The sequence below is a fragment of the Tachypleus tridentatus genome, chromosome 6, assembly GCF_004210375.1.
Source record: "Tachypleus tridentatus isolate NWPU-2018 chromosome 6, ASM421037v1, whole genome shotgun sequence".
In the NCBI taxonomy this organism is placed as follows: Eukaryota; Metazoa; Arthropoda; class Merostomata; order Xiphosura; family Limulidae; genus Tachypleus; species Tachypleus tridentatus.
Window position 1 is genome coordinate 144,938,515 of NC_134830.1, and position 23,116 is coordinate 144,961,630.

A 23,116-nucleotide genomic window follows, 5' to 3' on the forward strand; every position below is an offset into this window, starting at 1 on the left:
GTGTATAAAGAAAAATTTGATGATTTTATTGTAGAAAAAGTGTTGTTCATTCTATAATGCACTTGCTTGTTTTTTAATATGTATATACACATGTATTATTTAAAAAATATTATTTATCAGATGTTGTATACGCGCTATGGAAAAGGAATTTTGCAAGATTATTTTGTTTCCATTTTTCTATGTGCTGTCTGTTGTATACATCTACTGTTGTTTTATTCAGATTTACACTGAGGAAATTATTAGAATGGTGGACGTAATGAGTTGACGGTCAGTTACTTCCTTTAATCACCCAAAAGTAAACATTGTGTTATAACGTCATTCTTTTGTTAGCGGGTTATTTTATATTACCTGGTGAAAATAATTCAGATTTCAGCCTTCGTAACAATAACAAATTATTTTATTTCCTCCTTTAACTTTTCTACAAACTTGAACACTACTGTAGGTTGCTGTACTCCTATATCATACAAAAATATAAACCAAATCAACTGACTTGTACAAGGCAACTGCGATTGCTAAACATATTGACTGATTTGCAATCTATCTTGTAAATGCTCCATACTTTACAACTATCTCGTAATTATAATCTACATTCGAATGTACAATAATACACCCGCGATGGCCAAGTAATTATGGCGCCCGACTCGTAATATGAAAATCGTGGGTTCGAATCTCCCATCACAACCAACATGCTCGCCCTTTCAGCCGTGGAAATGTTATAATATAACGGTCAATTCCACTATTTCTTGGTTAAACAGTAGCCCAAGAGTTGGCAGTGAGTGGTGATGACTAGGTGCCTTCCCTCTAGTCTTTCACTGCTAAATTAGGGACGGTTTGTGCAAATAACCTTTGTGTAGCTTTGCATGAAAATAAAATAAATAAACAAACGTACAATAACATTTTAAATGTCTCATCCTTAGAGCTATATAAACGTTCTAGGCCTATCTTATTAAACCTTCCGATCTTAATGTCACCATTGAGATGTTAATATTAAAATTCTAGATTACAATAATTGCATAAACTCTTCGCAACTAGTAAAATAAATGTACTACATGTCATATTTTTATATCCAGTTTCTTTACATATGTACACGTTTACCATAGAAGAAACTATTCAAAATTGTATATACATATGAAAAATACTGAATATTCAAACATAAAACACAAAATACTAAGCAGTGATGACGAGAAACCCACTTGTTGAGAAATTTATATGCAAAAACGGCTCGTTTGGGCTGAGAAAACACTTTACATAGAAGAGCGAACAACGTTTCGACCTTCTTCGGTCATCGTCAGGTTCACAAAGAAAGAGGTAACTGACCGGAAGCTGACCACATGTTTGAAAGGGGTTGTGTAACTGTGTGTCGAAATGTAGAGGGCGGTATTAGATGTTTGAATATATAATTTTATTTATTATATTAATATAGGTATAAAGGCGTTCCTTTAAAATAAATGTCATTTCTTCTATTAATAATTCGTTGGTTTAAATTCCTTAGTTTCTTAACGATCGTGTGAGCGTGTACTGTTAATAGTGGTGTACGGTATGCTAGTTCAGACATAATGGTAACAGGTAACAGGTAAGTACAAATACACTGAGAAAAACACAAAAACTTACACTTCTCGTACAGTCGCCGTGATGAAATAATAATCAGTGATGACGAGAAACCCACTTGTTGAGAATTTATATGCAAAAACACTCGTTTCTTAATTATTGTGACGCTTAAATAAAATTTTCTTTATTCTCATACACACATACCTTTTCAGAATGAAAACAAGAATCGAAACATTGTAGATTCAAATTCAATTCATAATTTTTCGTCTGCGTTTCAGGAACGTAGCCAGAAATGGCCATTTGTGGAGTGGTTAGTTTGAGTGCTTGATGCAAGCGCCGCAGACGCGAAGCCATGCTAGGGGTCCGGGGTTATGCCCCCGGGAAATTTTTTAATAAAAACATAAAAGAAAAACCTGAATTCTGCATTTTGAAACTACATTTTTGCAAATTACAGAATGGTACACTGAGGTATTTGTCTTATTTTTTTAAATCATAGGTAAATATATTGGCATATATATATATATATAATATATAGCTTAAAGTTATAAGGCGTAGCAAAGTAGGCCTACAGTCCTGTCATCAACATATAAAATATAGTCACTCAAGAGAGTACAAAATATATGTATAGTGTCTATAATCTGTATTCAAATGTCATGGACAGTGTATGTTCCGATTCCCTGGATTTCAAGAATTAACTTCACAAATATACAGTGGGTGGCACCGTGGCTGACACCATGGCTGGCATGCTCGCACCATGGCATAATAATCCCACTATTTGTTGGTAAAGAGTAGCCCAAGAGTTGGCGGTGGGTGGTGATGACTAGCTGCCAGTCTTACACTGCTATTAGTGGATCATTCACTTTGTGCGAAATTCCAAAACAAACAACAAACAAACAAAGCACCATGGCACTAACCTAGAACCATTGGCGCCAATGGTACTGTGAATGTGACGTTGACAAACAGAAGTTGCGATAACAATCATTCACTATGTCAAGTCTGAAAAAGCAAAAGACACTGCATGGGTTCTTTAAACCATTTATGAGGCTGAACCTGATCAATCTGCTCCAGCCAATCAGGTGGAATCAGAATTGTCAGAGTCATCACCGTGGCCTTCTACCAGTGCTGCCACTACCACCTCAGGTCCAGTCTTGAACATTGGAAATTACATTTCTGATGATGTCAGTATTGGTAAACAGGTAAGTCGACTCCTCATTATATTAATTTTGTATTAAAAATCATGCAAACACTCTGCATCGTTGGCTTTCACAGTGGAGATGGCTACTCTACAGTCAACATGCAAAGGGTGCTTTCTGCAAGTACTGCTGTCTTTTTGCTCCTGATGGTGCTGGTGTTGGAAGCTAGAAATTGGGACAACTAGTGAAATTTCCATATACAAACTGGAAAAAGGCTGTTGAAGACTTCAAGGCACATGAATTGAAACAGTACCACCAAGACAGCAAAGAAAAAGCTAACAATTTTCCACAGGTCGTAAACACAAGTTCATCTGTGCACTTGCAGCTTGATGCACCTTACAAGCAAGAAATTGAACAGAACTGGCAATATTTAATGCCTATTATTGATACTGTATTGCTGCGTGGGAGACAGGGTTTAGCTTTGAGGGGAAAATATGACTCTAGTCCAATGTCTGTTGGTGAAACCGATGAGGAGCCCATAAATAATGATGGAATTTTCGGGCAATTTTGCGCTACAGGGTCAAGCTTTCAGCAAGCCTTAAGAGTACAAAGAGAAATGCTACGTATCTGAGTCCTCAAATTCAAAATGAAATCATCAATGCCTGTAATACTCATGTTCTTGATGCTTTGGTAGACAGGGTTAATGCTGCAAAGTGTTTCTCAATATTAGCTGATGAAACAACAGATATTTCAGGCATTAAATAGTTTTCGCTGTGTTAGATATTTACATGTCAATGACAACTCTGTTGCAATGAAAGAAAGATATTTTGCAATTTATACCTGTTTATGATGTGACAGGCAGAAACTTGGCTGATTTTATCATAACCAATCTGAAAAATATGGTATTGACATGGCTTACCTGCGAGGACAAGGGTACGACGGTGCTACCTCTATGAGTGGGAAATTCAATGGTATCCAGAGACACATAACTGATAAATTTCCACTTGCACCATATGTACACTGCAGTGCCCATTCCCTAAACTGGGCAATTTCTGATGCTTGTAAAGAAGTTCCTGTGCGAAATTGCATGGGAGTAATTTCTAGCATTGAAAACTTTCTCAATACACCCAAACGAAAGCATGTTTTGGCTCTTTCGGTGGAGAATAAAGCACCTGAATCGAAAAAAAAAACGTTTGAAAGATCTCTTCCCTACCCAGTGGGTTGAAAGGCATGACTCAGTCATTGTCTTTCTAGAATTAATCCATGCAGTTGCAGATGCCCTTGAGACCATATCAGGTTGGCAAGACAGAGATTCTGCCAGCCAATCAATTGTTGTGTTCTATAACACAACCAGAAGTCATCATCACTCTACTTACCATTGCTAAATTGTTTTCCTTTAGTTTACCTCTGTGCAACTTACTGCAGCAACAGAACATTGATTTAGGTGCTGCGATGCATCACGCAGAAATAGTGAAAGATTTAATCTGTTCACTCAGAAATAATACTGTAAATGAATTTAACAACATTTTCTGTGAGGTTCAAACTCTGTGCAGTGAGCTTCAAATTGACATCATAATGCCAAGGCAGGCTAAAAGACTTTCGTGTTGTTGTATTTGTACCATTTGTTGATCACTTTCTTTGACAAATATTTAACCGTCTGACCAGTCACAAAACTCTCCTTACAAACTTCATGTGTCTACTACCATCAGGATCTACCACAGAACGGTCAGGACCTACAGCACAACAATGTGACCAAATTAAAGAGTGACAAGGCTGACTTTGACAGCACTTCACTAGCTGCAGTAGGTGAACTTAGGGTTTGGTACAAATCACTTGCGAACAACAGACCAAAAAATGTCATAGATGCATATGTAATGTGCAATGCAGTAATGTTCCCAGTCATTTCTAGACTGTTGAAAGTATTTGCCATGCTGCCTGTGTCAACGAGCTCAGTGAAGCGTTCGTTTTCAACTCTCAGAAGACTCAAAACGTATTTGAGAAATACCACCACTGAAGATCGATTGAATGGCCTGACCTCATTATACATTCACTGTGATATTAAAGTTGAACCAAACTGTGTTGTAGATGTTCTGGCAAGAACGAACAGGCGTTTGAGCCTTTCATAGATATTCATTGTATTTCTCTAGTTCTGACAAAACGTGCTGTACTAAAAGAGTGTTCAATCAGAAATTTGTATTTTACCATTTGTTGTGTGTGAAATTATCTGTCATGCAATCACAGATCTTTAGGAAACTTTACAGGTGGCAACTGAACTTGTCTAAAAAGTTTGGGTCCATGGGGATTACCTGCTGCCTTTGGTAAAGTTTGGTGAAACTGAATATCTGCAATATTGCCTGGTTGCTTTTATCAAAACTGTTTTTCTAAACTATATCTATATAAATATAATTGTATTCTCTTTTGTATGTAAATGTAACTAATTCGCAGGGCGTGGATGGATTTTCGACAGAATTAATATTGAGACTAATTAGGCTTATCCAGAGGGTACATATAGTTTTCAGTTTTGCGGTTTTCATGGGTGTTGTTATGTTTTACTATTACCTCACCTCCTTTAAATGGATCTTCACCAAATTTGTTATGAAGGTTCATTGGATCTATAGAGAGACATTTACAAACTTGTAATTTTGTATTTTAAGTTTTGCTGTTTTTATGGATGTTTTTGCTGTGAAGACTACTTAGTCCCCTATTTTGGATTTTCGCCAAATTTGGCATGAAGGTTTCTTGAGTCTATGGGAGAATATTTGTAAAGTTGCGGTTTCACATATTGTGTTTTGCAGTTTTACGGTGGTTTTTTTTTACCATTATACCCTTTCATTAATCATAAATTTGCATAACTTCTGTGCAAGGTACTCCAACTAGTTTTTAACAGCTTTGTTGTTTTTGTTCATACGTTGTTTTGTTTACACGGTGAAGCTTAGAAATTTCATTAAAGTTTAGGTTTATGTAGAATCTAGAACTTTCTCATAGTATATAGAAAGTGAAAACATAAAAATACCAGATTGAATATTGAATAATTAAAGCTAGTTAATCAGTTCAGTGTAAGTTAATGGGTTAGACAATGAAAATTAGTGAGTTTGTTCGTCTTAGATTCAGTTAGTAAGATAGTGTGTTTGTCATAGATCGATTAGCAAGAAAATTCTGTAAATAAGTTTATCTGTAAATTAAATGCAACACTAAACGTAAAATCGTTGAACAAATTTTGTTTATGAAGTTACACGTACTAGTGAATGTATCATGTAGGTTTTATAGATAGCTATTGAAGTAATAAATTATTTTCTTATTGTTAAACGGACTGGACTTCATATTATTTTTTTTACAAATAATCTAAACGAGCTGAACTGAAGTAAGGTAACTTTGCCATAGTGTTTATAGTACTTATCACTTTTAATAGAATCAAAATAGAGACTTGCAGCTTGAGAAAATAATGTAGACACCATTTCCAACCCTGATTGTTTACTTCTGTTAGTGTCCTTACTTGCAGGCTTGAATATTTAATCTTTGCATCTCGATTCAACTTTTTACTGTACATTTCTGCAGATCCTTATTCCCTCCATTTTAAAATAACAACTTTTACTAATCTTTTTTTCTTAAGTTTGTATATCCATTTACAAAGAATACCTTTTATGCTAAACACGTACATATGCGTTCAGTTGGATGTCGCACGTTTATCAGCGGTTTACTACCACATTGTTTTTTGTTTTTTCTCCTCCCATCCACCACATTGAACTTATTCAAAATAAGTAAGATAAGTATAACAAATAATAAATATATGTACTGGTATAAAACTACAACAAGCAAGATGTAAAGTTGTTCTCAAAGGACCCTCTTAAAGGCAAAGATTGTATCATCATAGATTTAATTACCAGCTTCCACCAACGTCACAGTGTAATGTAAAAAAAGATGAGCAGCAAAACCTCATCAGAATAAAAAATAATGCTTCCTTTAAAATAAAATAACACAAATTAATGCAACAAACAGATTCAGTTACATGTTTACTTCGTTATGTCCACATACCGCATATGTACGTTCTTCAACAGTCTGCTGTGCATAAATGTGTTTTTAGAATAAGGCGACACAAATAATACACTCAATGGCCACTTTATTAGGTGCACCTGCTCTTTGACGCAAATAGCCAAACAGTGAATCATGTCGATGCAATTCAGTATATAAAGTATGCAAACATGGTCAAAAGGTTTAGTTGTTGTTCGACCAAACATTAGAATGGGGAAGATGCGTGATCTAAGCGATTTTGACCATTTGGAATGAATGTTGGTGCCAGACGTAGTGGTTTCATCTAAGAAGCTGCTAATCTCCTGAAATTGTCATGCAATAAAGTTTTTTGAGTTTATAGAGAATGGTGCAAAGAACAACATCCAGTAAGTGGCAGTTCTGTAAGCAAAAACACCTTGCTAATGAGATAGGTCAGAAGAGAATATCCAGGCTCGTTGAAGCTAACAAGAAGGCCACAAATACTCAAATAACCACTCTTTACAATAATGATGTGTAGAAGTGCATCTCTGAACGCACAATGCATCGAACCTTAAAGTGGATGGGCTGCAGTAGCAGGAGACCACGCCGGGTTCCACTCCTGTCAGCTAAGAACTGGAAGATGAGGCTACAGTGGGCACGGGATCACTAATACTGGATGATTGAAGATTAGAAAAACGTCGCTTGGTCTGACAAAGCTCGATTTCTGCTGCGACATGCAAATAGTAGGTTCAGGATTTGGCGTAAACAGCATAAATCTATGGACCCATTCTATCTTGTGTCATCAGTAAAGGCTGATGGTGATGTAATGGTGTGGGGAATATTTTTGGCACACATTAGGCACCTTAATACCAGTTGAGCATCATTTCAATGTCACAGCGTACCTGAGCATTGTTGGGGACCATGTGCATCCCTTTATGGCCACAGTCTACCTGTTTTCCAATGGCTACTTCCAGCAGGATAATGTGTCATGTCACAAAGCATGCATCATCTCAAGCTGGTTCCATGAACACGACAGTGACTTCAGTGTACTCCAACAGAGCAACTTTGGGATGAGATGAAACGGGAGGTTCGCAGCATGAATATATGGCCGACGGATATGAAGGAACTGCATAATGCTATTGAGTAACCATGGACCAAAATCTCTAAGGAATGTTTTCAGCACGTTGTTGAATTCATACCGCGAAGAGTTAAGGCTGATCTGGGGGCAAAAGTGGTCCTACCCCGTACTAGATAGGTGCACCTAATAAAGTGGCCACTAAGTGTACATGCAAGACAGACAACAATGACACACTTAATGTAGGTCGCCAACATTTTCAACTGTTACCTTAACTTTAAGTATTTAAAAATAACAATAGCTATATAGTGGCAATAATTATTAAATACACACTCACGATTTCAGCTAAGTATGGGAAATAGTATCATTATCCTCTCCTGAGTAGGGAAATATACTATTAATCATCCACTGTTAAAACTTTCTGGAATATAGTCGTAGAGAGAAACAGCAGCCTCGAATAACGATGAAATATAGTAACTCGAGTAACAGTATGCAAACAGCAAAATCGAGACCCTTTCACGTGGCAACTCCCGACTAATGCGCTACAAAATGCACTAATTGAAGTTTTCAACTAAGATGCACGCTAGGGAAAAAATCAGATTTTTTATTTCGGAAAGTTAAAGATTCAGAAAATTAAGAAGACTGAGTTAAGCCTAAAAATGCTCTCAGTTTTTCTACGAAATTGTTTTGCGATTCCACAATAAAGCAGATATCACTTGTAATAATTTTATAGTGGAGCCATAACAAGGCTTTGTAGCTTGGGCCAACTTGTCTGCTTACTTTTTTGTGACCCATATTTGTAGATTCTGAATTTTAATTACCTTGTACGTTGGTTTTGTTAATGTAAAAAGGTAGGCAAATATATGCCTAGAGTAAAATATAACTCCTACTAAGTAAATATAACATTTACCAGTAATACAGCAGCTCTTTTAAACATAGCAACTACGTCTAAAACATCGCTTTAAATAAAACTTTGTGTTTTTTAAAGTAATTATTTACTCAACCAGGTGGCTTTGTGCCTAAGATTTCGTGTATACACGCGCTTAACACGCACCGATTTCAAAGGTGTCCAATCATAACAACACCCTATCTATTATGTATTTATAACCAAGTGAATTAGCTTTCATTGAAAAATAACTACCTTTTAAATAGGTCATGGATATTCACAGGGTTTCATATAGTATATCTGTCTAAGTTCTGGTGTAAAATACCCAGCTGTTTTTGCTGTAGGCGTGTGAAACAATAATAATAATATGAACAAATGGGCAAATTTTCACTTTGTCTAACAGTCGTGAAATCAATTACTTTACTTATTATCAATGTTTGAGTGATTTTAGGAAGGTTTATAGCGTGGTTTGAAGAATAACTCTGCTTTTCACAATGGATTTTGCCCGAATGTTCTATTAAAGTTTTTGGTAAATTCTAGTGCGATCAAGGTTATGACCCCTTAGTGGTTCATGATACTAGAGCTTATAAAATAAGTCTAATAACAGTAATTATTAAGCTACTTCTATCGAAAAGACCCACCTGAGGTTGAACGAAGGTGAAGAAATTTAAAGTAGAAATAAATCCCCGATGTACTATAAATAGTAAAGTCAATTGTAATTCTTCAAAGGAAATCAATTTGTTTTTTTCTTTCTATGAACTATAACGTGAGTTAATTGTGCTGAAAGTTCACATTGGACTAGTTATAAATGAAGCGATAAAACCTATATATTGTAATATATTTGTGTGTTATACATAGACTGTAATAATGACGGGGTAGTTACTAGAATGATTTAAATAATGACAGAATTTACGGTAGAACGGTTATATTATTCTAAACAATATAAAATGTTGGTCAGTAGAATAATTTTTTTACATACACTAGTATTATTCGAAGTCAACTTATAACGTATGTGTACGAAGTAATATCTTCATGCAATAAAAGTATAGTTTCTTTCCATGGCTCTTCCCAAATTGCTAAATTGCGTGCTCCTTTCAAAGTTTAACATGCCTTTCCCATGTGGTTGCTAAACTTTCCTCCGCCCACTTGAACTGAATTTAGAGAAGAAAAACTTTAAATATCTTCTGATCATGCAATTTATCAGAATACATGTGTGAAATGAAGTTGGGATATACACATATTTCAATGTAAGCTTATGAATACACATGTGTATAATATTTAGAAACTTTTCATTTATATATAAACCATTAAATCTTAAATGTAATTAAAAATAATGTGTATCTCAGAAAAATAATTAAAAGTAAATTGGATTTCATAGCGAGGCATATGATACTTGTTTGTTTGTTGAATTTTACAGAAAGCTACATAACAGCCATCTGCCCCTTATTTTGAAGCAATGAACAAAAGTTCTTGATCTATTCCGACCGTCATTCTGATCACGCATCCAGGACCTCAATTTGCATATTGCAAGTTTACACACACATGCACATATTCTTTTTGTGACAGTAACACGACTCGGATCATGGAACCTCATATTTACAGTAAGGCTAACCACTGAGCCATGTTCTCTAGCATATAGTCATCTGTCATGTATAATGTAAGGCAAAAGATAGGGGCCCGGTATGGCCAGGTAGTAAGAGCGCTCGAGTCGTAATCTGAAGGTCGCGGGTTTGAATTCCCTTCACACCAACCATGCTCGCTTATTCAGTCGAGAGGGCATTATAATAATACGGTCAATCCAACTATTCGTTGGTAAAAGAGTAGCCCAAGAGTTGGCGATGGGTGGTGACGCCTAGCTACCTTTCGTCTAGTAGTGTAAGATGTTACAGACCTTCAGATTACGACTTCAGATTAATTATTTTTCTGATATACACATTATTTTTAATTCAAAACAAACAAGCAAGCAAAGAATTGATAATTTATTATGTACAATATTTAGTAATCGTACACAATGGCTCCCCGTTAGTACAGCGGTAAGTCTCCGGATTTACAACGCTAAAATCAGAGGTTCGATTCCCCTTGGTGGGCTCAGCAGATAGCCCGAGGTGGCTTTGCAATAAGAACAAACACACAAACCTACACAATGTTCAATAGCGGAAATATTGTAATACTTTCTCAACCTGAAACATTTCGTTTTATGCCATCTAAAATAAATTGGTCTACCACACAAATCGCAAACGTTTTAACATCTATTGTCAAAAATGTATAGGGCACGAAGAAAAGTATCATTAACAAAAGTTTTCGTTTCAGTGTGTAAACAAAGTAAACGAAAGGAGATTTTTGAGTTGTTTCATTTTTCTAAGTTCTGTATCCAACCTCGGCAATCGCGTAATGAAAAAAAAATCGACTTGCGAGCAATCCCAATAAAACATATCGATAACAATTTTAAATTTATCCGAAACATAAAAACACTAGTCATTGCGTTATGATGTTTTGTCTAAAAATTAGAAGATATAGTACAGGGTCGTTGAATCAAAAATATTTGTGTTTTGTAAAGTAATACAATTATCTACAAAGATAATAATAATGAAGGTAACAATATCTATCACGTCTAAATTTTTATTTTTATGAACTGTAACATTTTCATTTTATTTTTGGTGGATTCACACATGTTTTGAAATCTATAGTAATAAAACGGAGTGTGTGTATGTGGCCACCATAACTCCAACAGGAAAGAACACAGAACCTGAAATTTTGCACCTATACTAAATGGAACCTGAAGGTGTTATTGCTTAACCGCGTGCAAGTGCTCATCTTTTTGTAAGGTAAGCTAGCGGAAAAACCGCATTAAAAAACTGTGACTTTCATAGCTCCAAGAACAAAGAATCTAGAAACCTGAAATACTAAGTGAACCCTGAGGGTGTGCACCTGGGTATTACTTATCTTATCCACGTGCATGTGCGCATGTTTTTAATATCTCAAGCTGGCAAAAAGCACACACTGAAAAGAAGTGGTTCCTTCATTAACAACTAATATGCAGAAAAGATAATGCGTTCTTGTAGCAACAAGTTCCAACAATGACTTTTATGTCATGTTGTTTAGTTTAAAAAGTGTATAAGTTAAACTTTTATGCTAAAATGGACTCAGAACACACACACACTATCAACCTAATAAGCTGAGCGAAGCTGGGTACATTCGCTAGTAAATAATAAAAATAACAAACAACAGAGTATGCAAATGTATTTCATTATCTGCCCCCAACTCTTCAATGATGTCGCTAAACACAAAAAAGCATTAGCTTTTAAATATATTAAATACGCATAGAGCTAAAAAGTATTAAAAGACATGTACATTGACAATAGCAGTTTTATTTGATCCGATGTACTGAAACTTGGCAACGACTTGAATGACATGTTTTTAGAAAACAGCAACAGTGAGTTTGGTTTGAATTTCACTTAAAGCTATAAAAGTGCTATCTGCGCTAGCCTTCCCTAATTTAGCAGTGTAAGACTAGAAGGAAGGCAACTAATGATCACCACCCACCGCCAACTCTTGCGCTACTCTTTTATCAACGAATAGTGGGATTGACAGTCACATTATAACGCCCCATCGGCTAAAAGGGCGAGCATGTTTGGTGTGATGGGGATTCGAACCCGTGTAACAGTGATACTTTTAGGATATATACTTTTAAATACTAAAGACTTTTTAGTCTTCTTGAAAATATTTGCTAATATTTTTTGTTCACTTTATTAAAAATTTATGAAGATGTATTTGGTATACTAATAAACCTAAACACGTGAAAATTTAATTATTTTTTTTTAACATGAATACCACGATGAAATTAAATTTTATTTGGGACATTGTCTCTTCGAAAAAGAAAAGTGAGTGAAAGATACTAATCGCGGTAGTATAAATAATTAACCCTACTTTATATTATTTCACACATACGCATAGTGCTTTAATTGATTTAGCTCATCTTGTGACTAATAAACAAATAATCTAAAATCTATACTTCATAAACACACACACTACATATATGCATAAAGGACTGTACTTTTAAAAAACACAAATAAAAATATAGATTTTTTTAAACAGTGATTTTACAATATTTCATCGTTTTCTGTTGAAAGTGTCCTTAAAACGACGTACACTGAGTTTTCGACAATATATCATATCTAAGGTTAATATTAAATATATGAAATCATCTGCTTTTACTTTTATATTTGTATATTAATTTGCCAAAATATGGCTGATGTTAGCTGTTCTACTAAATATCTTATAGCAACGTCCAAATATACAATGCTACAGTGTGACAAGTGTCCTTGAAATACGTTCTCTTAGCAACGTTCAAATATACAACTGCACAGTGCAACAACAGTGTTCGTGAAATATAATGGAAATGAGAACATCTGAGAACGAGATGAATTGATCCATTGTTTGTGAAATCGATAAAACTTTCATGTTTTAATATGAATTGATTAAATGTAGGTCATACTTTAATGAGATACATAAATTTCTTATTACTTTATACTGTTTGTGTCTTCAGTTGACATTTTCCATTGCGTTCATAATCCAAATAAAAATAAACCTTTACTTTTGCAAGATTGCTATACTAAGATATTTATTGAGATTAAAATAAGAATTTAAATTACAAACCACCGCTTTAACGTTTACTATAATTTCTTAGACAGTTTACGTTTGCATAATGAGTCTTGAGACAGATAAAAACTTGAAATTTATATCAGATTAGTTCGTAAGAATTTCAAATCGAACGTTTAAAAGAACGCACAACAAGCTTAATAAAATACGAAATACTTGAACATGTTTGTGAACAGGCGAAAATAAATGTTTCAACTACTTCGTAAAATGTTTCAGTATTATTACACACATGTGCCAAGCAGGGTAAAATAAACACGTGGATATTAATAATACAACTGTTATACCCATGTTAAATGAGAAGGACCTAAATCGTCTGCTCAACTGCACTAGTCAGGTAGGTCAGCATACAAATCGTCACCTGTTACAACAATGCATCGTATTTGGCATACTCACCCCTTGACATGTAACAAATGGTATTGGTACAAGTGCCACTCAAAATCAAGGCTGTGATGCACCAACACCATAGTAGAAGTCCTTTGAGACGTAAATGCTCGGGAAAAATATTTTGCTTTATAACAGTTGTTTTTAAGCAGAAGTATACTCCATCTCATATTTTAGTCTTACATTAACATGCTAATGAATCTGCATAAATTATCCATAAGTAAGGCTTCTTTAGTTAGAATCAAGGGTATGTCATTGTGTTCCCCCAGGAACTCCTTGACAGGATATAACAACTTGTAGGAGTATCAGAATGAATTGTCGTCTAAGCAGTATATTGGCAATTTTTAAAGTGAATGAAGTACTCTTGGTGTTGATTAACAGCTGTAATTCTTTATATATATATACATATATGTATGTATGCATGTATGTAATTTCATGTGCTTAAAATGAAAGAAAACTCATGCAGTGAAGAATAAAACAAAAACTTGTCACGATAACACTAATTTCAAAACATGTCAACTCTAAACTGTTCTTTGCATCCAACTCAACAACGTAATAAACTATTCATGGTATAAATTAACTTTTATACTTATACGAATATACAATAATGACAGAACGCCAATGAAAGCATGTAAAACAACACGCTATTTACAGAATAGTGTGTATGTATATATAGGAGTTATAATAATATAGCGAGTTATCCTTGGTGAAAATGGAACTGACTGGGAACACATAACTGATTTTATTATATTATTCGAGTTAATTCTCAAGCATTCTGTTACAGTCATTCATCTTTTTTCTTATTGTAACTAAATCACGTGCTAGCTGTATTGGTAATCGATTTATATATAGTATTTCTACATCTATAACACCACACGCAAGAAATCAGTTTTGTTCCATTTTATTCTATCATATCCCTTTTGTCAGCTTTGTAAGGTATTTCGGACAAATGTATGTAGTCGTTATGAGAATGAGTTACTATCACTTATTTCAATAAAAAATGCCTGTTGAAAATCTACTGTATATTTGTGTTTAAAATTACATGGACTGTTCTTTGGCTAAAGTCCCATTGATGAAAGTTATAAATGTGTTGAAATAAAGTTGTATAGTAAGAGCAATACATTCTCAAGCAACCACAATAACCTGGATAGATTACTCAGGAATATTTCCTCATTCTTTCACTAAGGTATTGCTCAGTTGATTCAGTGTATCTGGAGGGTAGGGTATACGTGAGACCATTCCTTCAACCGGTTCTGGAATTTGTTTTAAATTTTTGGGGTCCAGAGAAATAGTGGCTAGTCCATTTGCACAATACTTTTCTGTATTATTTAGACAGTTCGAATAAAGGTATGGTTGAAGCAATCTCTATCATCTATCAAATAGAAATCAGGTTTATGGCACGAGAAAAAAGCCTAAGTCTTTATTATGGTATAAAGTTAATGCCCATGAAACGATAAAGTAAATAGAAAAAAGATCTGGTCAGGTTGAAATATTAGCATCTGATAACTGATATTTTTGTGACCATATCCCACTTCAAGCAAAAAAGGATATGTTGGTATTAACAATGTATTCTGTTTTCGTATTAAAGAGTTTACAAGCAAGTTGAAAGAAATATCAGAAGATCAGATAGAGAAAGTTTTCCTCTAAACGTTAAAGTACCTACCTTAACAATAATATTACTTTGTTTCAGCTGATGCAAAATGGTGATCCATCGTGTGGTTTGTGTGGCTGGGAAAAAAAAAAACGCGTTGAGGGAGGAAACTCTTATAATGAATTTACGAATTCAGTAGTAAATGGCCATTCAATGTCCAACGCAAGTAACTGTATTATATTTGGTGTCTTTGAATAAGTAACGATTGTTTTCATTTTGTTTGACACATTATGCCCAGTCTCTTTATTTTTTTAGCTTAGAACTCAAATTTTAGAAATTCAGGATGACTTGTTACTTTTCCTACCTATTATCTCATAAAAGAAGCAGGCCCATTTAATATTATTTGTGAAAATTAACTTAACCTGAAAATATCACAAAGCGGGTAGGAAGGAGAAAATGTGGTGCTATTACCATAAAATTTTATTGTGGAGTTTTCTGTGCATATTGCTCTTATTTGTAAAAGTTTAAAGGAATGCTTCTTAGTGAAAGAATAATATTTTCTGTGGGTTGAAGTACTCATAACTGAGAGAGAAAGTTTGCTGCTATAAAGAGAGAGAGAGAGACCACTGTATTAAAAAAGTACCAAGTTTAGAAAAAGTCCTTATGTTCTGCCAATTTTGTAAAGGTCTCTTAAATAGATTTCTCTGTAACCGCAGAATTAAAAAGTCAAGTTTGATGGCACCTGGTGAGCCTGAGAATAAATATGGTGGTCCTTATGGGATTCCTAGGCTGTTGTCAACAAGATTAATACAATCACAGCTTTGGTGAATAACACCTGAATCCAGCCTAAAAAAAGACTGGAAGTACCACTGTTAGACTACTTTTGTCAGTAAGAGTTTTTTTTTTTTCCTGGCAGTTGAGACAGCGGACACCAATGGAAAAAAATATCATGAACAATGAGCAATTGTGAGCTTCTCTAAGCCGAGAGGTATTTTGCTAGGACAAGCAAGAATTATGAGAAAATGTGCTGCCATGCAGAACTTTAGGATGAATTGTCAAATGCAACTCTTCACCTTGCTGCCCTGATAAAGAACTGAATACTGATATGAGCCAGTAACCCTGAGTACGTCTACTTCTACAAACATACGACATCGGCAGTATCTCTGAGAATTCGCATGGGAGAGGCTTTGGCCAATATTAGAGATATTGTGAGTTAATCCAAGCAGATTTTGTCCGTGATATTCAAATGTGCAGCAACTGATCGCTTGTAACAGCTGAACTCAGGAGCAGGTAGTCTAACACTTCATTCTTAGTTTTAATGGCCCATCTCTGGTTTTCACTGAACATTTAGGAGTGAAACAAAGCTGGAACATAGCTGTGACCAAGTTGTGCCACCAATTTGAGCCAGAGAATTAATGGACAATTTATTGGGTGAAATTCAAAGTCGTAAATTTCAACTTCAAGAACTCATAGGTTACTGACCTAAATATGTCAACATATTATTTTCTTCATTTGATCTCTAGAAAAGTAACAATTGCAGCTCAGCTGCAATTTACGTATTGGTGGAAACAAAGTGATTAAAGCTTAGCTTGGTTGTATATTAATAGAAAAATATGTACCTATAAGCAACAGTTAAAACCCTTATTTTGTTATAAATTATCATTCTTTACTTTACTTCAGTTATGATAGGTTGAAAAAGGAAAGTTTTTCTTGTTGTGAAACAAGACGAGATAGATTTAGTTAAGTCATTTTGCTCTATACCATATCAAGTTTATTTTCTCCAATAGTGAACCATCTGTTACATTCTAAGCTCTTATGTTTTGCAGTATCCTCTGGTTTATCACACTGCAGAAGACAAATGGTAGTGTTAATGGTTTGATAAAGAAGCATTTCAATAGTTCACAATAAAATTTTAGTAGTTGAATCATTATATTAATGTTTAGTTGATTCTTTTTAATAACAGAGGATCAGACTTAGTTTTATCTAAATTATTTTAGACAAACAATCAGAAACTGTATAACAAAGACAGAAAATGGGGAGAGCGTCTGTCATTTAGACCATTGTCATTAGTACACTAATAAAATGATCTGTTTTCAAACTTAAACTTAGTACAACAAATACACGATTTCTGTTCATTTCCTTCCTCAACAGAACATAATTGTGAATCTAACGGGACGATATGAAATATTTAAAAATGGTTATTTATCTTTATATGTCTGAACGAAATATATTATTGTAAAATGAACAAATAACCTTAAAAATAACTAAAACACAATGTGCCTTTAAAAACATTTTAAAATCCCAAATATGTGGTTATTATGAACGATAAACAATCTTACAACATATTTTTTTTAAAAGTTGTAAAATACCTTTTAATATAAAAATGAAGTTAATATATTTTTTATATAAATACAAAGCAATGAGGGTCGTTTCTCTAAAAAAACATAATAGTCTGTTTCGAACTCAATACTTTGCTAGAACACTATGAGAAAAGACCAAAATGAATATAAAAACACTTAAAAATGAAACTCTTCCCCACAGGCAATCTTGCGAGACACTACATTTCTCTTGTCTATAAGAAACACGAATTAGAAGAGAACTTATACACTACACTGTCGTCCATGGAACATGTACAGTGAATAAGTACACCAATAAGATATGTCTGGAATAAAAACTACCAAGGATTGCCACCTATAAAAAATATGTTTGCTTATTGGTATAGATATGTATTTGTAGAAAATTATGCATACGAAAATATATTAACAGTAAATAATGAATAATGTTTAATGTAATGGATATATAGGCGTTACAATATGACTTATTGATAAACGCGTGTGTTCAAAGTTACATTATATTAAGCTCTAAAGGTCTCTTCTACAAATTTTTTTTACAACACATCCAGTTTAATACTTGTGACAAAACAAATATCGCAGGATATAGTTGCTGTTGTTTTTTTCTTTGTTTACATTTCTCTTAATTTGACAATTGTGGATTTAAATCTATAGTTGTATAAAAAGAGCATTGAAATTTGTCTTTTAATTTCAAGATGTTACAAGGTATATTTTCTTCCAACAAAATAAGTCTTCAGCAGAGGTTGTCGATGACTTTACTTGAAGTTTATTTGACGCAATTCGTGTGTATATATGCTTGTTTGTTTTTGGATTTCACGCAAAGCTAGCCGTAAGTAATTTAGCAGAGTAGGAATAGAGGGAAAGGAGTTAGTCACCACCACCCACCGCCAACTCTTGGGTTACTCTTTTACCAACGAACAGTGGGATTGACCGTAACATTATAACGCCCCCACGGCTGAACGGGCGAGCATGTTTGGTGTGACGGGGATTCGAACCCGCGACCCTCAGATTACAAGTCTAGCGCCTTAACCACCTGGCCATGCCGGGCCGTATATATGCAGTACAAAAATCTGAAAATGCGGATATGTATGCCGAAAGCTGGTGAAGTATTGTAAACCATTAAGCCTGCTTGTGTACAATATTAGGGTTGTTGGTTCTTTAGTATGGAAGCCTATTATGTTAATATAATAATAAGTTGGCAAACAACGATTTATTAGTATAATGGAGTATAATTAGTATAACAAACTACATATTTCGACAGAACATTAATTTAAAAAAGGGTTCTTAGTTCGCAATACTTCACCAACTTTTACATTTAGAGACCTTCATAATCAGTTTGTTCAATTCGAAATCGGGGATATAGACTTCTAGTAGGAAGTTGGTACAACCTTGTCTCAAGCAGAATATATATATATATATACACACATATATAAAAATAAAAAAGTTTTAATTATTTTCTAAATCTCATATAATAATTGTAAATGTGGCCAAGTCTTGGTTATTCTATGAGTAGTGGCCACTGTATTATGAAGTTGTTTTTAATTATCGTCTCAGAACCATTTCTAGTAGAAACAATTCATATATTTTAAATCTAGTTTACATAAAATATAATTTTATCTTAAGCATTATGATCATGTTAATAGTAGAGTTAATTTTAGTTTGATCACACATACATAGATGAACACGACATTAAAAAGAACTAACCTGTAAACACTGATGTTCGTGATCGGACATCGACTGGCTACCAATTTCACGTCCACAAATGTAACAACTTGTAGTTGGAGGTTCGGTTACGCTTGAAACTCCAGTTTGTGGATTTAACTCGTTTGTACCTGCTTCAACGTCCATTTTGTGAATTTGTTGAATCTTCAGTACCTTAGAAACGTTCTTACGTTCATTCACTTTTTTAGTAAAGTTATCATTTCTACTCGTTTCGACTTTCTCTTCCGTGTGGCTGTTTCTTTCAATGGACTGGATATCTTTCGAGTCTGATTCTATTTCACTTTTAAGTTGGACTTCTAACTCGTCCGAAACAAAAGCTTTAGTAATTTTAGATTTATTACTATGCAAAGTGTTACAGCCATGATTATGCAAGCGCTCTGGGGCGATCCTTCTGGTACAAGCCTTACAAGGAGGAGGCCTGCGACTGTGAGGATTTTTAAAATTACGTACATTTTTTGATAAGGGAATTCTACTGCCATCCTGACAAGCCTTAAGAGGATCGTACGATTTATGATCACTTAGTGCAAAATTATTGTTATTCATTTTAGTATGAGCTTGTTTGGGTACTTTGTTCATAGTTCTAGTAAAATCATTTTGTGGTGGAATACTGTACCTAGAAAACCTCTGAACAGCAACTGTCTTGTGTGCTCCCTTTGACCTACAAGTCTTACCATCACTATCAACCACTGGTAGGTCAAAATTATGTGTGGGTCTGTCCAGTGTCTTTGTCTGGGGACGTATAAGTCTTTCTGATAGAACCGCAGCGTCGTTATTGTTGTCTTCCATTTTTATCTCTAAGCTCAAGCGTACGAACTGAAATATCAAAGTTCACTGATGTAGTACATCTGAAACTAAGTACCTTGTTATATGCATCTGTAATTGACTCTTTGTTTTATTCTAGTTATAATATTAAGCGTGACCAAATGCACCCAAGAGCACAGTCGTTGGAGAAACGCAAAATAAGACGTTATGAGTTAGTGAAAACATATTATATAGTTTTATATTCTTACTCATAGCAGTCGTGGGAAGTTTACATTAGACGATTTGGACGAAATGCTACCTATTTTATCATAACCATTAGACGGTTTCGACAGAATACTATCTATTTTAATTTACGAAATTTTTTTAGCAGAAAATATTCATGAGCTCAACGTTATACTTGAGAATGTTCCACTTTTTCTGTGACAGTAATAGGTAGAGCCTATTTAAAATAAAAATGTATTATACAATGTTTTAAACTACAATAGTTCATTATTGAAAAACTATCAACCGTGTATTTGTACTGTGAAGCAGTAAGTCAATAAAGAATTTTTGAGCTACAGTAAATTTAGTTACAAGGAACCAGTAGCTATTTAACGTATAAAATTTGATGTTAACGTTTTCTATTTTCAAAGAATACACGATGATACATTTTGAAGCATAAAATACGAAACATAGCCACAAACGAAAGTTGGAGATAACGTTTCCTGTGATTTCTCCATCCGTTATTCTGCGTTGGTCGAAATATCAAAAATGATAGCAGCTTAAGAAACCCCATAATCCTAATAATCGTTTCAAATTTACCAACTTCAATTCCATAAAAAGAATCGTTACCGAAGATCGTAATGTTACTGGGCCGTCAATGACCTGAAAAATAATATTGATAATATGTTGGACAACTATCGAAATAAACAAGAAGTGATAAAACAATTACAAAGGCTGTTAAAACAGAAACATATGGAGCACTCAAGTAAAGAAGTTTATTTATTAATTAACTATTCACGGCTTCTCTTTCATTTTTTACTTCAAATCTTAAAATATTATCTTCAGTTATTACCTATTTTTGTATAATTAGCTAGTTCTCTTACTTTATCTACAACGACGACGAAGGTATGTCAAAAACGGACATCGGAATCAATCTAAATCATAATTTTTATTGCAATTCATATAAAGTATAATTTAACAAATGAAATAATCATAATGTTAACAGTTTTTAACGCTGAAAAAAATTGGAATTAATTTGTACAGTGTAATCTGTACTGAGGCGTATGAGCACTAGACAGTAGAGGCAACTTATAGAACTTCTTAACTGATATTTTACATTTGTGTCATCATATGAAACTTCATAAGCAGTAACATAGTTACGTCACTTTGTTGGATACAAACCTAATTTATATATATACAGAACATAGTGGTCTCAGATTATTAAAAAATTAAAAGTAATACCGCAATAAACAGTTACATTCCCGATTATACTGTGTAGTCAGTCTTTTTTAGGCCTGAATCCTGTTTTCAATAAATCTTAGTTATTGTGCAGCAATTTAACGCTGGCTGTATCACTTTTATTTTTTTAATAATATACTTATACAGAAATGTTGTTTAACATTTAAGAACGATTTCATTCAAAGCCTTGTTCGAAGAGCATTGCTCTCAATAATTAAAAACAAAAAATAAAATGATATCGATATCCTATTAATTTACCTGGATGATCTGCAATCAGAAGCTTGTTCTCCTTCTAATCAAAGAGCTGAATCGTGAGCTATACGTTATGTCAGTTATATGAATCGAAATCCAAATTTAAGTGTTATAACCCTACACGTAGCTTTGAGCCGCTGTGAAGTCAATTTATCGAAGCAAGCTTGAGTGTCGTTCACGAACGTTTCGTTACTTCATATAAAACTAATTAATATTAATTATAATTAACTTTATACGTATATATGGTTTACTGATAGAGCGACATATTCTAGGCCCGGGATGGCCAGGTACTTAGGACGCTCGACTCAAAACCGAGGGTCACGGGTTCGAATCCTCGTGACACTAAACATGTTCACCCTGTCAGCCGTGGAGGCGTTATAATGTGACAATCAATCCCACTATTTGCTGGTAAAAGAGTAGCCCAAAAGTTTATGATGGGTGGTGATGACTAGATGCCTTACCTCTAGTTTCACACTGCTAAATTAGGGACGGCCAGCGTAAATCGCCCTCATGTAGCTTGGCGAGAAATTCAAAAACAAACAAAACAAATATATATTGCATATTATTTTCTGGTATCTTAAGATCTATCTTCAGCTCCATGAACCTATTAACAGATTCATTTATATAAAAATAAAATAAACTTAAAACTCGTTTGAGGAAATTTATATATATATATATATATAATATTATAATATTTACTCCCAGACTTATATAAACAGTACTGTTGTGTTAATTTGTTAGGAAAAGACAATATTTTGTCATTCCTTCCATTTTATGAGGCTAACTCTTCCACGATATTACAGAACGTACATTACAGCGGTAAGTCTATGGATTTACAACACTAAAACCAGTGGTTCGGTTCCCCTCGGTTCACTCAGCAGATAGTCCGACGTAACTTTGCTATAAGAAAACACACACATATACAGAATGTAAATCTCAACACTCTGCTAATGTTTGACTGATCCCTGTTGACAAGTGAATGAACCAAGGTGAGAATATTTATCATTATTTAAAATTCTCATATACTTGTATCACGGGCATGTCATGAGAGTTCTGCTTGAATGAACACACTGATCAAATTTAGTGTCTGAAAAACTGTCATGATACAGTTTTTTCTATATAGTTAAGAAACTGTACCATGACAGGTTTTCAGAAACTAAAGAAATAAACTTAATAGATCGCCACAAATAACATCATATATTAAATTTATTTGACATGTCATGGCCCATAAAGCGTAGAAAATTGTCAGTAGAGCAGAGAGTTCACATGAAAGCTATACGTGATGTTGGCCGGTCTCTTTGATAAATTACTGCAGAGTTGCTCTCCAAA

At 34.2% G+C, this 23,116-nt stretch overlaps 1 protein-coding gene across 2 annotated transcripts in view; it reads right to left on the minus strand.

The window, feature by feature from the left end:
• Positions 1-23,116, minus strand: part of LOC143253950 (zinc finger protein 474-like) — a 38,631-nt gene that overhangs the window by 6,615 nt on the left and 8,900 nt on the right. For both annotated transcript variants that reach the window (XM_076508593.1, XM_076508592.1), the window contains exon 3: positions 19,316-20,959. In XM_076508593.1, coding sequence (XP_076364708.1) covers positions 19,316-20,119 — 804 coding nt within the window. In that variant the 5' untranslated portion in view covers positions 20,120-20,959. The remainder of the gene's footprint in view (positions 1-19,315; positions 20,960-23,116) is intronic.